This window comes from Dendrobates tinctorius, unplaced genomic scaffold, assembly GCF_039654945.1.
Source record: "Dendrobates tinctorius isolate UK_male_01 unplaced genomic scaffold, ASM3965494v1 ptg000087l, whole genome shotgun sequence".
NCBI lineage: Eukaryota > Metazoa > Chordata > Amphibia > Anura > Dendrobatidae > Dendrobates > Dendrobates tinctorius.
Window position 1 is genome coordinate 1,318,806 of NW_027361755.1, and position 16,956 is coordinate 1,335,761.

The following is a 16,956-nucleotide window of genomic DNA, read 5'->3' on the forward strand; positions in this document are numbered from 1 at the left end:
TATGGTACCCTCACCCCTCAATCCTGGTATGCATGTGTAGGGTCGGTGGTGGGGTGCCGAGCTGGGGGGTGGTCCTACTTTTATACCGCGCAGAGATGACAACAGAGACACGATGGAGGCAGATTCTGGGTGCAACAGGTCCAAGTTTATTTCTTCACTTGCCGTCCGACTGACGGCACACCTCGCGGCCCTCCGTTTCCAGAGCCGCTTCTCACACCGTACACTGGAGACGTGTCTGCACACACCGTCCCCTCCTTTACTGTCGACGCTCCTGACAGTTCCGTCACTGTGGCCGCCTTAGGCCCATTAACCAACAGCGCTTCTACTGCTCAGTCGTCGTGTCACATACGGTGTCTTACACCCAGTACCTCGTCTCAACTGCGGTCCTTTCCTGTCAGGACCACCCCCCTGACGTCCTCTCTCCTCAGTCCCCCTGGTCTGGATTCTCCTCAGAGTGCACAGACTGTCGTAGTCCTCCTGTCACTTGAGCTCCCCCTGGGGACTGGAATCTTCTGGAACCCTCCCTCAGAATTTATAACTTCCCCGGTTCCTTGAAACTGTCACTAACTGTCACCACGCCCCCCATGACCAACGGTTTCTAAAGCCCTAAGCTGCTGTAAAGTCCTTTGCTCACACTCCACCCTGCCATCTAATGGTCATCCCAAGGTACTGCACGTCCACTACACTTTTCTAGTTGTTTCCCCACTGTAATCACTGTCTCCTACCTACACTGTGCAAACCTATCTTTCTTCACTCTGACTAGTCCGTCCATCAGGTCACCTTCCCTACACTCCCCCTTCCTTTGTCCATTGTCGTCCTCGACAATCGTCATCCCTGCCTTCGTCGTTCTGAATCTACACCTACATTCTGTTGTCGGACCAGAAGTTGAGCCAAACCCACTATCTGCGGGGGCCGAACTATACTGGGAGCACTATGCTCTGAGCAGCCTACTGCTACTCACCAGCGCGCACGCCACATGACAACGTCTTTCAAATTGGGCAAGGTACACCCGTATTCTCTCTACGGCGTGTATCTTTCCCCTACTCTCCCCTACTGTTACCTTTCACTATCCGGTACGCCATGATCGAGGCCACTCACCTACCAGATCATTGCCGGCGCCCGCCTTTCCTTCTTCAGGGGTGTCCGTGGTGTTGGGGACCTGACCTAGGACGGCTGTCTTTCTCACATCTTCCCATTCATTTTCCTTCTTTCAATTACATGTCATGGTCGGCGTCCCGGTCTCCCAGACCTCAACTCTTAGATCCCTTTCGGATCTCAACTCTTCCTTTTGGTCCCTCGGACCTTCCCGCACTCGGACCTGTTGCATTTTACTTTGCATATTATACATCATACAACTTTATAATAGCACAAGTACCCCATTTTTTTATAATTTTTTTTTTTTTTTTTTTTTCGTTTTCTTTTGCTCATTTTAAAACCAACATATAACAACATAACATTGCATTTCCTCTTTCTTCCTCCCCCCCTTCCTTGGACCTGGACACTCCTCCACTTTTCCGTATCCCCGTTCTGTCAGGTAAACATATTTTCGTATATAAAGAACATAGAAAGAAGAAAGAAAGAGAGAGAAAATAGTTGCATCAGTTAAACAACAACAAAACTTTTTCCTAAATGCAACTGTCCTTATAATCTGCACAACGGTGCATCGAACTCCTGACAGTCTATACCACTCTCAATGGACAGAGGTGAGGGCTCCACGGGGATACTGAGGGTATCCATTCAAGTCCTCTTCTTTTCCATGACGGCCTCTTCTTGAGTGTGGAGCAGGTTCCACACTTCCTGCTCCCGGGCCTTTTTCTTCCTGATCACCTCCGCTTCCCACACGGAGGGAACAGCACGGGCCCTGGAGTCCGGTGGGCGGGACTCCGCTGAAAAAGACCGCAAGACAGAAACGGCCGAAGATTTCTGCGGCCCAGCAGCCGCTGGGGTCAGGTGGCAAATGGGGAGAACCGGGTCCTCGGGGGCTGGAATCACAGGGCCCGCTAAATCGGTCGCAGCCGACTCCAGCAGCGGCATAACCGCGGCCTCAGGACAGGCCGCATCCACTACTTCCAACGGAGTCGGAGTAACGGCCGATTTAAACAATGCAGCTGCTATTAGCAGGGAAAGCGCAGCAGCATCTTCTTTGGGTGAGCTCTGCACTGGTGACTCCGGGCGGGGTAGTTCGGGGACATGAGCGGGGACCTCGCTCAGCTCTGCATACACCACGGGGCCCGTGGTAACTAGGCCTCCCGGTGCGCAGGGGGCCGCGTGCTGCAGCAGAATGGTGGGGGCCGCTTGCGGAGGCACTGGTAGGGCCGGGGGTACTCTCACCTTCCCTGGCGCTGCGGCCTCCGTTCCATCATCACGCGGTTTCCCCCGCAGCCTCCGTTCCTTGCTCCACTGTCCTGCGGGCCTTCCCTCCGGACTCGGGGGCTCCGCTGAGAAGTCCTCTGCTGGTATTGGTGGCAGCCGTTCTCGCTGACTCCCCTCAGGCTCCGCTCCCCGGCTCAGCATCCCGCTGCCTGCCCGTAAATCTGAAGATGACTTCTGGTGCAGCTCCATCTCTCGCCGCCATTGCCACTCTAGGCGGCCGATGCCCCGACACCCGCAGCATCTCATACCGTCCGTTGGGCAGCACTCGAATGGCGTCAGACAGCCGCAGCCAAGTTTTTCTTCTGTGCCACTCCTCCTGCTGGGTGGGGCGTTGGCAGACCTTTCCATCCATCTGCCAGGGTCCAATATATGGAAACGTCGGTCTCCGGGCATATATTGCTTCCTTTTGGGGTACGTTGGAGGGGGTCCCAGTCCATTCTGAACAACTGCAAACACCCGGACCTCTCCTCTGCGCTGAAGTAATACCGCCATCTTGGGCAGAATCAGCTACTGCCTTGGATCCTCTGCAAGCAACACAGATCCGACACAGCGTCCCAATTTGTAATCCACAGGTCAGTAATTTTTAGTCCACAGGTGTTTATAATCCGAAATAGAGCAGTCCAAGTTTTCCTCAGTCCTTCAGTTGCAGGCCTGCCGCAGAAGATAGCGTATTAGCGGCGGCGATCCTGCCGACTACGCCAAATGTAGGGTCGGTGGTGGGGTGCCGAGCTGGGGGGTGGTCCTACTTTTATACCGCGCAGAGATGACAACAGAGACACGATGGAGGCAGATTCTGGGTGCAACAGGTCCAAGTTTATTTCTTCACTTGCCGTCCGACTGACTGCACACCTCGCGGCCCTCCGTTTCCAGAGCCGCTTCTCACACCGTACACTGGAGACGTGTCTGCACACACCGTCCCCTCCTTTACTGTCGACGCTCCTGACAGTTCCGTCACTGTGGCCGCCTTAGGCCCATTAACCAACAGCGCTTCTACTGCTCAGTCGTCGTGTCACATACGGTGTCTTACACCCAGTACCTCGTCTCAACTGCGGTCCTTTCCTGTCAGGACCACCCCCCTGACGTCCTCTCTCCTCAGTCCCCCTGGTCTGGATTCTCCTCAGAGTGCACAGACTGTCGTAGTCCTCCTGTCACTTGAGCTCCCCCTGGGGACTGGAATCTTCTGGAACCCTCCCTCAGAATTTATAACTTCCCCGGTTCCTTGAAACTGTCACTAACTGTCACCACGCCCCCCATGACCAACGGTTTCTAAAGCCCTAAGCTGCTGTAAAGTCCTTTGCTCACACTCCACCCTGCCATCTAATGGTCATCCCAAGGTACTGCACGTCCACTACACTTTTCTAGTTGTTTCCCCACTGTAATCACTGTCTCCTACCTACACTGTGCAAACCTATCTTTCTTCACTCTGACTAGTCCGTCCGTCAGGTCACCTTCCCTACACATGGTACCTCCTTATCCATATACTGGTATTTATGGTTCCCTCACCCCCCAATCCTGGTATGCATGGCACCCTCTCATCCCTATCGTGATATGCATGGTGCCCTCACCCCCCCAATCCTGGTATGCATGGTCCTCTCACCCCCCCTATCCTGGTATGCATGGTGCCCTCACCCCCCAATCCTGGTATGCATGGTCCCCTCACCCTCCTATCCTGGTATGCATGGTCCCCTCACCCCCCCAATCCTGGTATGCATGGTCCCCTTACCCCCCTATCCTGGTATGCATGGTCCCCTTACCCCCCTATCCTGGTATGCATGGTCCCCTTACCCCCCTATCCTGGTATGCATGGTCCCCTTACCCCCCTATCCTGGTATGTATGGTCCCCTCACCCCCCAATCCTGGTATGCATGGTCCTCTCACCCCCCCTATCCTGGTATGCATGGCCCCCTCACCCCCCTATCCTGGTATGCATGGTCCGCTCACCCCCCAATCCTGGTATGCATGGTCCCCTCACCCCCCCTATCCTGGTATGCATGGTCCCCTCACCCCCCTATCCTGATATGCATGGTCCCCTCACCCCCCTATCCTGATATGCATGGTCCCCTCACCCCCTATCCTGGTATGCATGGTCCCCTCACCCCCCTTTCGTGGTATGCATGGTCCCCTCACCCCCCTTTCGTGGTATGCATGGTCCTCTCACCCCCCTATCCTGGTATGCATGGCCCTCTCACCCCCCTTTCCTGTTATGCATGGTCCCCTCACCCCCCTTTCCTGGTATGCATGGTCCCCTCACCCCCCTTTTGTGGTGTGCATGGTCCCCTCACCCCCGCTTTCCTGGTATGCATGGTCCCCTCACTCCCCTTTCCTGGTATGCATGGTCCTCTCACCCCCCCTTTCCTGGTATGCATGGTCCTCTCACCCCCCCTTTCCTGGTATGCATGGTCCCCTCACCCCCCTTTCATGGTATGCATGGTCTTCTCACCCCCTATCCTGGTATGCATGGCCCCCTCACCCCCCTATCCTGGTATGCATGGTCCCCTCACCCCCCTTTTCAGATATGCATGGTCCCCTCACCCCCTTTTGTGGTATGCATGGTCCCCTCACCCCCCTTTTGTGGTATGCATGGTCCCCTTAACCCCCCCTTTCCTGATATGCATTGTCCCCTCACCCCCCTTTCGTGGTATGCACGGTCCCCTCACCCCCCAATCCTGGTATGCATGGCCCTCTCACCCCCCTATCCTGGTATGCATGGTCCCCTCACCCCCCTTTCCTGGTATGCATGGTCCCATCACTCCCCTTTCCTGGTATGCATGGTCCCCTCACTCTCCTTTTGTGGTATGCATGGTCCCCTCACCCCCCTTTTGTGGTATACATGGTCCCCTCACCCCCCAATCCTGATATGAATGGTCCCCTTCACCCCTATTAAACTGCACACATTAAAAAAAAAACATTTATACTCACCTTTCTTACCTGTGTCCAGCGCTGTCCTGTTCTGGGCGTGTTGTGGTGCCGGACTCGGCGCCTGTGCAGTCCTCGCTTTCCGCCGCCATGTTCTTGAAGACACACTGCAGTGTGTGTTCAACAAAATGGCGGCGATAAGCTCGGACTGTGTAGGCGCCAATTCTGGCGCTACAACACGCCCACTCCAGACACCTGAAGATGCAAGACCCCATTGGCAACAGCCTCACCGGGTTCGGTAAGGTGTTGCGAAGATTGCGGTATGCGTTCAGTGCTTACTCATTACCGCGATCTCTTGGGGGTCTGTGTCACTCTGTGGGGGATGCGTCATTCTGGGTCCAGACTGCGCAGGCGCATCGCGCTTGCTCAGTCTATAGAGGCTACAGACAGAGTGACGCTTAGCCCGTTATATTATAGATACTACTTAACTGGTAATTTCTAAGCCATGCAGGTGCAGCAGTTTTAATATATTTAATGTACCGTATATACTCGTGTTTAAGCCGAGACTTTCAGCCCATTTTGTTGGTCTGAAAGTCCCCCTCTCGGCTTATACACGAGTCATATACCTGGGGCTCAGCGGGGAGGGGGGGCGAGGGTGTCACAGATCATACTCATCCGTCCTGGCACTCTCTGCAGCCCCCTCGCTTCTCCACTGTCTCCCTTCCTGCCTTCAGCTGTCACGTGTTACCGCTCATTAAACTCATGAATATGCACATATTCATGAGTGGTAATGAGCGGTATCACGTGACCGCTGAAGGCAGGGAGACAGTGGAGAAGCGAGGCTGCAGAGACGATCCAGGACGCTGGTGAGTATAGCGATATTCACCTGTCCTCGTTCCCACGCTGCTCACCGCCGTCTGCTGCATTCCTGTGTCCGTGATGTTTAGCCAGCAGGGGGCGCGGTGACGTGGTTAGTGCATGCTGCGCCCTCTGCTGGCTGAACAGTCACTGACAGAGGACACGCAGACAGTGGTGAGCAGCGAAGGACCCTGGACAAATGAATATCACAGGTGCCGGGTCCTGAGCAGGAGAGGTGAGTATGGCATTTTTTTTTTTGCAGCAGCATATGAGGGCATAATATACAGGGCAGCATATGGGGGCATATTCTATGGAGCAGCATATGGGGACATATTCTATGGAGCAGCATATGGGGGCATAATCTATGGAGCATCTTATGAGGCCATAACCTTTATGAAGCATTATATGGGGCATATTATTCTATGGAGCATCTTATGGGGCCATTATTAACCTTTGTGCAGCATTATATGGGGTGTATTTTGTATGGAGCATTATATGGGGCTCCTGATTCAATATGGATATTCAAAAACATTTAACCTACTGATGTCTCAATTAATTTTACTTTTCTTGGTATCTATTTTTATTCTTGAAATTTACCAGTAGCTGCTGCATTTTCCACCCTAGGCTTATACACGAGTCAATAAGTTTTCCCAGTTTTTTGTGGCAAAATTAGCGGGGGTCGGCTTATACACTGGTCAGCTTATACGCGAGTATATACGGTATATTAATTCACACTAATGTGTATCAAAATTATACAAATGCTATTTTACTGCAAATATCCGTGCCATTCTGGCACAGTGGTAATAATATATTGTGTGCGTATATATTATAACCATATACATCAACATTATTCAAATACCACCACAAATATTTGTGCCATTCAAGCACAGAAGTTGTTTATTTAGTCAAAATATTATTTGCTGTTCATATTCACAAACAGTCCCTTACTGTAGATATTCACGCCAATGCAGATGTAGTTGCAGGTTTCTTCCACCTTCTTTAATGCAATTTGTCACCAGGTTTTTGCTATCCCATTTTAGAGGAGCATGATTTGGGGGCTGAGACTCTTAATTCCAGTTATGTATCAATTAGTGTTCTCCTTGCTGCAGTTTTTATAAAATGACTGCCTAATCTACCTCAGATCTACCACTGTATGCTCAGCTCAGTATAACCCCTGATCACACCACTGATTGGCATTGGCAGCTTTCTGTGTACACTGTGCATAGGCAGAAAGCTGACAGTTGTTGACGGGGTCAGGTTATACAGAGCTCATGAATTTTGAGTTCTACATGGTAGCAGATTTTCCAGTCCTCTAATGATAATTTCATACTGATTCAATTGCCGATTTTATCAAAACTAAAGCACGCAGCCCATTATCTACGCTCTAATTAGGTTAGGTGGCAAGAAGCTGGTGATAGATACCCTTTAATGCTAACCCTATAACTACGATCACACATATGAATAAAAAATGACTGATTTTTTCATACAATAACAGAATAAAAGTGGTTATATCAACATGAAAATTGGTTCCCAAAAGAAATATGTTATACAGAAAATACATCATGCAAACGTTATCATTTGCAATAGTTTGCAAAATAATGCAAAGACTATGTAAGTAACATTCAAAGTGAATATGATGAGCATGGCTAGGAAAAATATAATTCCAAAAAGAGGTAATGTGGTTACAGTAGAATAGTATAATATCCACTATATGATCAAGGTGTACAGCATTAATCCAAGTAAAATTGTCCTGTTCTTGGGGCGAAACACGCGTCTTGCATTCGAAAGGTATCATACATTATGCACATTCCATGCACGGTTTAAATGTTACTTTGAGTCAAGTATGATACTATAAGAATATGTAACTTATATAATGTTTACTGTATGCACTATTTTCACTTTATGCATCTTGACCTACCTTTGTATGGTTTATATTTTGAGCGTTCGTAAGGTTATATTAAGTATGCACATACCATACAAAGATGCATTATTCTACATTACATCTACCCCCGCCTACTGTATTATCACCCATCCCTTGAAGATTGTGAGCCCTCGCGGGCAGGGTCCTCTCTCCTCCTGTACCAGTTATGACTTGTACTGTTTAAGATTATTGTACTTGTTTTTATGTATACCCCCCTCACATGTAAAGCGCCATGGAATAAATGGCGCTATAACAATAAATAATAATAATAATAATAACATTAGCCATGTTTGATTTTACTTCAATTTCTTAATGTATTACATGCTCTATGCTCACTTTATTTACTTACCGTAGACTTGGCTCAATCCTTTGTATGATATATATGATGTGTTTGTGTTTTTCATATAGTGGATATCATAGTATTCTACTGTAACCACATTACCTTATTTTGGAATTATATTTTTCCTAACAACACATACCATATTCACTTTAACATTTACATGTATAATATTAGCATTATTTTACAAACTATTGCAAATAATGTGTGCATGATGTATTTTCTGAATACTTATTTTTGGAATCGATTTTCATGTCAATATAACTAGTTTCACTCTTTGATTAATGTTTTCATACAAAAGTCCTTTTTTATTTTTTGTGTGGTTTAGTATCTTTAGTATGCAGTTTATTACTACCATGTCTTACTTTATTTCTTACATTGACCCCTTAGATTGCTGCCAAACTATTTAGGTTTCTCATTCCCTTTTAATACTACAAATATTGTGAACACAGTCAGTCAAGCATAATTGCATGGTAGTGAGTTAGTGGATCCATAAACCAGTATTTACAGTGTAATTCAAAATAATGCCACTGACTCACATATTCCGATCACTATCCTTTCCCAATTGGCAGAAAGATCAATAATAGCCAATTTCAATAATTATGTTTCCAAAAATCAATAATTGATGCTGGCTTATATTTTTTCCTTTCTTGTTTCATTTTAATTGCAAGTCATAGAAGAAGAAAAAGATCTTGCATTTAATTTTTAAAGTCTCAGCATTTTTGAAGAGTACTGGTTCTTCCAAATAGAATGTAGTGTTCTGTATTATCACCAGTGTGTTTCGTCTCACTACTATCAAGATGCAGGACTTTAAAGAGTAACTGTTTTCATTTTTCTTTCATAAATCAGTAGAACACATGAAAATAACCAACTTTGTAACAGATCTTATCAGAGAAATCTGCTTATCTTCCTGTGCTGATCTTTCATTCTCAATTCTAGGGTAAAAGCTGTTAAATGTTTATTCAGTGAAGTCAAATTTTGACATTACTCGAGATAGGAGCTGGCAGTTGGTACTCGAGATTCTTTGGCGATGGAAGGGGGAAAGATGAATGAGATGATCTAGAACAGTGTTTCACCAACTCCAGTCCTCACAGCCCCCAACAGATCATGTTTTCAAGATTTCCATGGAATTTTACGGGTGACAGTTACTATAAAGGTATCAGAAATTGCCACAGGTTCTCACCTGTGCAGTACTAGAGAAATCCTGTAAACATGATGATTTGGGGTGTTTTGGGAAACACTGATCTAGGGGCAGACAAAAACATTCTGCTGAAATTTTTCCTAAAAGGACAGTTACAGTTTAAATCTATGATCCAAGGTATAAACCAGCTCAAACAAGTCCGTTAAAAAATTAAAAAAATTTTTACTGAAAAAATATCTTTGGTAAAACAATGGTCACACAGTGTAAAAAATTACAACCCCCATGTGGTAATAGTAGCGTGGGCAGACAAGTTTCGAACAAGAGTTCTTAGCTCTAAGTTGCAGACTAAGAACTCTTGTTTGAAACGTGTCTGCCCACGCTACTATTGCCACATGGGGGTTATGATTTTTTTACACTGTGTGACCATTGTTTTACAAAAAAAAAAAGTCAATAAAATTTTTTTTTAATTTTTTAACGGACTTGTTTGAGCTGGATTATACCTTGGATCATTGCTTTTCCTGTTGCACTACCAGTTTCCGTGCTCGGAGTCCAGTAACAACTGATGAGTGAGCTGAATTTTTGTTTTTCTATTTCAGTTTAAATTTATGGTATAAAGTGTAATTGTTTCAGGAGAACTTGCAGCAGAATGTTTGTGTTTACTTTTAGCTCCTCCTTCCTCCCCTTCTGCTCTCCATTATAAGCACCAACTGTCATTTCCTATGTCAGTAATGGGAAAGTCTGTCTTCACTGAATACAGATTGTTCACTTTCAATTCAAGGGTAAAATCATCCCAGGACTAGAGGAGGAATAAGTAAATCTCTCTTATATGTTATATTGCAAAGTTGGTTGTTTTCATGTGTACAGTAAATTTATGAAATAAAATTAAAAAGGCCAGTTACTTTTTAAAAACTACACTTAAAATCTCTCTTGTTATATCACTTGCAGCTATAAGAAAACAAGGAAAAAATGTTTTCTTGGATACTGCTAGTATTTTTGTATTTAAAATTTACATTTATAGATTTGTACTGGCCTTGTTTTTTTTTAATTTCTTTAAATATATTATGAATCCATGCAATTCTTTATAAAAGTTGTTAGTTATAGTCAGTGCCTAGAATTTGCGATCATTTGGTTTCTTTTATTTTTAGATCTAGAGAAAGCTTCTTTCTGCTATCCGAAGTTAGTGGCACTTTAATGTTTGGAACTAACTGCATCTGACAGCTGGGGGAAGACTAAAATGACAGTGTTCTTCTAATGTGTCTTTTCCCCATACTAATTAGCTTATCTTGTTATGTGTTGGTCTTTATAAAACTCCCTTTTTTTTTTTGCTGTGGCATTGGATGATTAGATGTGCAAGGATAGAAACCTTTTCTAGTTTAACGTGTTTTATTAGTAATGGAACTGTGTATGATTGTATTTTAAATGTGTTTTTGTTTCTACAGGGAACAGAAGTGTGAAGCGGTCAGCAGGTTCACCAGATCAATGGATGATGGTGTGAAGGACTTACTTAATGTAGGCCAGGAGCACTGGAAGCGATGCACAGGACGTATGTTAAGTAACAAAAAACATAGGTTTTGTTTTCAGTATTCTTTTTATTAAATGCATTCAGCAATGAAAACAGCATAAAATACAGAACAAGCTTAAGGTACTGGCAACTGTGAAAGAAAGTAAACATTCTATAAGAAAAAAATGGTAATTGAATAAATATTAGTGTGTTCTTATTATCTTAGGAACATTGTATGTGATGTAGTGACCTTATATGTCCAACCTAAGACAATAAGCAATAGAACAGTTTTAATTATAATGTATAAAGAAAAACCCAACATGGAGAACTTTGAAAACTCTTAGATGTTTTCCACGACTTTAATATTGATGCCCTATTTTTAGGATAGGGCATCAATGTCTGATCGGCCGCGGGCCGACACCAGGCACCCCCGTGGATCAACTGTTGTCGCTGGTGTCGCTCGTGGTCAGAAGTACTTATTTGAGGATATTAACAGTCTACTTGTAGTGGCCGCCTTAGGGTAGTACACATCCGCCTCCTATTGATTAGCATAGGAGGCGTATATGCAGTAACAAGCCCTGGTGTCTACAAGTAAATGGTCAAGCTCCGCAATTAAGTATTTCCAGCCTTCCCTCGCCACCGATAACAGCTAATCGGCGGGGGTGACATTGATGCCGTATTTTAATGATATAATCAATGTAAAAGTAGTGGACAGCCTCTTTAAAAACTGAGTGTGGAGTATTGAAGAACAAAGAAGGAGTAGAGCAGGGAGGCAAAGGGCATGAAGGGGGTTAAGGTGAGAATGGAGAAATTGTCTTTGGATAACGTGAAAAGTGTAAGTGATGTATAATAAATCTGTTATTGGTTTGTGAATGATGTAAGAAATTAGATTGTATTGCTAAATTGTTTCAACTGTTTTCAGATATTTATTAAATGTGGGTATTAACAGTTGGCTGTAGGTACAATTTACTCAACATATAGTTGATGACCCTTATTTAATAATTGTGGGGTACTGCATAAAAGGGTAATAGTAGCTTTATGCCCTACATGAGAGGTTATAGTAGTGTATTTATGTTTTAGTTTAATCAATGCAGTGGGAAATTTAAGAACATCATGGTAACAGGGTCAACATTACACATCTGTGACAATCATTAAAACTATAGCTTAGAAGTAGTGTTGGGCATAACCACCATATGTTCAGGGAAGTCCTTTTTTCCCCAGTTACTGTACATCACCGTCATGTGTCTGTAATGGTTGGGCATCACTAGTGGGTTTGTATTAGTGGAAGGTAATGTTGGGGTATGTGAACAAGATGTCCTAAATACTCATTGAGATTTTGCCATAACAAGACGCCTCAGGAAAACGCCGCTAATGTATTTTCTGAAGCGCCGTCTTTTTTCTTGTTAACTACCGTTGTATATATAAAATAATGAGCAGCTTCCAAGCAGAAGCAGTCAAAAGAAGTCTATTGAAACCTACATCAATTAAGGAATTTACTCCTCAAACCTTGTGGGGGGCATCACAACACAGAACCAGATCTCAATCAGAGGACAATAAAACTTTCACACTCCTTATCTATGAACTATTCCAATATTTATGGACACAACTGTTTCTCTCTCTCCCATAAAGATAGTTCTGCTTCACGTCACTTGTCTTATCTAATGCATTATTTCTTTGCTGTTTTGTGTTTAAATATGTGATTCTTCAGATTTTGTATTAGCCTGTACCTGATGGAGACCTCAGTAGTCTCGAAAGCTTGCAGTTTGTTACCATTTTTTCAGTTAACCACTGAGGACTCTCAATTCTAAATATAGTTAGAAAAGGATCTCTTCACTCACCCCTCCCACTAAAACAGGTGTGTATATGTACACTACTGTTCAAAAGTTCAGGGTCACTTAGAAATTTCCTTATTTTTTAAAGAAAAGCAGTTTTTTTTCCAATGAAGCTAACATTAAATGATTCAGAAATACACTATACATTGTTAATGTGGTAAATGACTGTTCTAGCTGCAAACATCTGGTTTGTAATGCAATATGTTCATAGGTGTATAGAGGCCCATTTCCAACAACCATCACTCCAGTGTACTTTTTGTTTGGCTGATTGGAGAAGCTATAAACCTGACCTTCCTTTGAGCTAGTTGAGAATCTGGAGCATTATATTTGTTGGTTCCATTAAACTCTCAAAATGGACAGAAAAAAAGAAATTTCATGTGAAACTCGACAGTCTATTCTTGTTCTTAGAAATGAAGGCTATTTAATGCAAGAAATTGCAAAGAAACTGAAGATTTCCTCTAACGGTGTTACTACTCCCTTCAGAGGAGAGCACAAACAGGCTCTAACCAGAGTAGAAAGAAGTGGGAAGCCCTTCTTAGTACATTAGAGTATGTAGTTTGAGAAGCCGATGCCTCACAGGTCCTCAACTGGCAGCTTCATTAAATTGTACAGGCAAAACGCCAGTGTCAACATCTGCAGTGAAGAGGAGACACCGGGATGCTGGTGTTCAGGGCAGAGAGGCAATGAAAAAGCCATATCGGAGACTGGCTAATAAAAGGAAAAGATTAATATGGGCAAAAGAACACAGACATTGGACAGAGGAAGATTGGAAAAAAGTGTTATGGACAGACGAATCCAAGTTTGAGGTGTTAGGATCACATAGAAGAACATTTGTGAGACGTAGAACAACTGAAAAGATGCTGGAAGAGTGCCTGATGCCATCTGTCAAGCATGGTGGAGGTAATGTGATGGTCTGGGGTTGCTTTGGTGCTGGTAAAGTGGGAGATTTGTACAAGGTAAAAGGGATTTTGAATAAAGAAGGCTATCACTCCATTTTACAACGCCATGCCATACCCTTTGGACAGCGCTTGATTGGAGCCAATTTTATCCTACAACAGGACAATGACCCAAAGCACACCTCCAAATTATTCAAGAAGTATTTAGGGAAGAAGCAGGCAGCTGGTATTCTATCTGTAATGGAGTGGCCAGCGCAGTCACCAGATCTCAACCCCATTGAGCTGTTGTAACATAGTTAAGGTTGAAGGGAGACTTTAAGTCCATCTAGTTCAACCCATATTTTATCCAAACCTGCCTTAACATGTTGATCCAGAGGAAGACAAAAAAATCCCATGTGGCAAACCGCTTCACATTGGGGAAAAAAATTGCTTCCCGACTCCACATACGGCAATCAGACTAGCTCCCTGGATCAACGCAATATCAAGGTAACTAGTGTATATAACCTGTAGTATTATACTTTTCATGAAAGGCATCCATGCCCTTCTTAAATTTTAGTAGCAAATCACTCATTACAGCATCATATGGCAGAGTTCCATAGTCTCACTGCTCTTACAGTAAAGAATCCGCGTCTGTGAGTATGCTTAAACCTTCTTTCCTCCAGACGTTGAGGATGCCCCCTTGTCCCCATCACAGGTCTAAGAGTAAAAAGATCATTAGAAAGGTCTTTGTACTGTCCCCGCATATATTTATACATTGTAATAATATCACCCCTAAGCCTTCCTTTTTCAAACTAAATACCCCCAAGTGTAATAACCTGTCTTGGTATTACAGACCCCCCAGTTCTCTAATAACCTTGGTTGCTCTTCTCTGCACCCGTTCCAGTTCACCTATGTCTTTCTTATACACCTGAGACCAGAACTGTACACAGTATTCTAAGTGTGGTCGCACTAGTGACTTGTATATGGGTAAAATTAAGTTCTCCTCATGAGCATCCATGCCTCTTTTAATGCATCCCATTATTTTACTTGCCTTTGCAGCAGCTGCCTTACACTGGCCACTAAATGTGAGTTTGTCGTCCACCCATACACCCAGGTCTTTTTCAGCGACAGTTTTGCCCAGTGTTTTACAATTAAGCACATAATTATACATCTTATTTCTTCTGCCCAAGTGTATGACCTTACATTTATCCCCATTAAAGCTCATTTGCCATTTATCAGCCCAAGCTTCTAGTTTACATAAATCCTCCTGTAATGTAAAATTATCCTCCTCTCTATTGATTACCCTGCAGAGTTTAGTGTCAAATGCAAATATTGAAATTCTTCTCTCTATGCGCCCTACAAAGTCATTTAATAAATATGTTAAGAAGCAAGCCCAATACTGACCCCTGTGGTACCCCACTGCTAACTGTGACCCAGTCCGAGTGTGCTCCATTAATAACCACCCTTTGTTTTCAACTTTTAACCCACTTATTTGTACGGTCATTTCTGAACAGACTATAGCCCTGCAAATTAACAGCCCAGTCATGGCTCTCGCCCAGCTATGCCTGAGATATGCGCACCATGTCATAATTATGTTCCAGCAAAATTCATTCTAATTACTCAATTACTTTTGTTGGTGAGGCTTCTGGCATTAGTATACAGTCATGGCCAAAAGTATTGACACCCCTGCATTTCTGTCAGATAATACTCAGTTTCTTCCTGAAAATGATTGCAAACACAAATTCTTTGGTATTATTATCTTCATTTAATTTGTCTTAAATGAAAAAACAGAAAAAGAATTGTCATAAAGCCAAATTGGATATAATTCCACACCAAACATAAAAAAGAGGGTGGACAAAAGTATTGGCACTGTTCGAAAAATCATGTGATACTTCTCTAGTTTGTGTTATAGCATCTGTAACTTACCTGTGGCACCTAACAGGTGTTGGCAACAATTAAATCACACTTGCAGCCAGTTGACATGGATTAAAGTTAACTCAACTTCTGTCCTGTGTCCTTGTGTGTACCACATTGAGCATGGAGAAAAGAAAGAAGACCAAAGAACTGTCTGAGGACTTGAGAAAACAAATTGTGAGGAAGCATGAGCAATCTCAAGGCTACAAGTCCATCTCCAAAGACCAGAATGTTCCTGTGTCTACCGTGCGCAGTGTCATCAAGAATTTAAAGCCTATGGCACTGGGGCTAACCTCCCTAGATGTCGACGGAAAAGAAAAATTGACAAGAGATTTCAATGCAAGATTGTGCGGATGTTGGATAAAGAACCTCGACTAACATCCGAACAAGTTCAAGCTGCCCTGCAGTCCGAGGGTACAACAGTGTCAACCCGTACTATCCGTCGGTGTCTGAATGAAAAGGGACTGTATGGTAGGAGACCCAGGAAGATCCCACTTCTTACCCCGAGACATAAAAAAGCCAGGCTGGAGTTTGCCAAAACTTACCTGAAAAAGCCTAAAACATTTTGGAAGAATGTTCTCTGGTCAGATGAGACAAAAGTAGAGCTTTTTGGGCAAAGGCATCAACATAGAGTTTACAGGAGAAAAAAAGAGGCATTCAAAGAAAAGAACACGGTCCCTACAGTCAAACATGGCGGAGGTTCCCTGATGTTTTGGGGTTGTTTTGCTGCCTCTGACACTGGACTGCTTGACTGTGTGCATGGCATTATGAAGTCTGAAGACTACCAACAAATTTTGCAGCTTAATGTAGGGCCCAGTGTGAGAAAGCTGGGTCTCCCTCAGAGGTCGTGGGTCTTCCAGCAGGACAATGACCCAAAACACACTTCAAAAAGCACTAGAAAATGGTTTGAGAGAAAGCACTGGAGACTTCTAAGGTGGCCAGCAATGACTCCAGACCTGAATCCCATAGAACACCTGTGGAGAGATGTAAAAATGGCAGTTTGGAGAAGGCACCCTTCAAATATCAGGGACCTGGAGCAGTTTGCCAAAGAAGAATGGTCTAAAATTCCAGCAGAGCATTGTAAGAAACTCATTGATGGTTACCGGAAGCGGTTGGTCGCAGTTATTTTGGCTAAAGGTTGTGCAACCAAGTATTAGGCTGAGGGTGCCAATACTTTTGTCTGGCCCATTTTTGGAGTTTTGTGTGAAATGATCAATGTTTTGCTTTTTCATAGAATCGTAGAGTTGGAAGGGACCTCCTGGGCCATCTGGTCCAACCCCCTGCTCAAAGCAGGATTCGCTAAATCATCCCAGTTAGATGGCTGTCCAGCCTCTGTTTGAAGACTTCC

At 44.2% G+C, this 16,956-nt stretch overlaps 1 protein-coding gene across 4 annotated transcripts in view; it reads left to right on the forward strand.

The window, feature by feature from the left end:
• Window positions 1–16,956, forward strand: part of SNX9 (sorting nexin 9) — a 555,224-nt gene that overhangs the window by 380,861 nt on the left and 157,407 nt on the right. For all 4 annotated transcript variants that reach the window (XM_073585703.1, XM_073585704.1, XM_073585702.1 and 1 more), the window contains one exon: window positions 10,926–11,029. In XM_073585703.1, coding sequence (XP_073441804.1) covers window positions 10,926–11,029 — 104 coding nt within the window. The remainder of the gene's footprint in view (window positions 1–10,925; window positions 11,030–16,956) is intronic.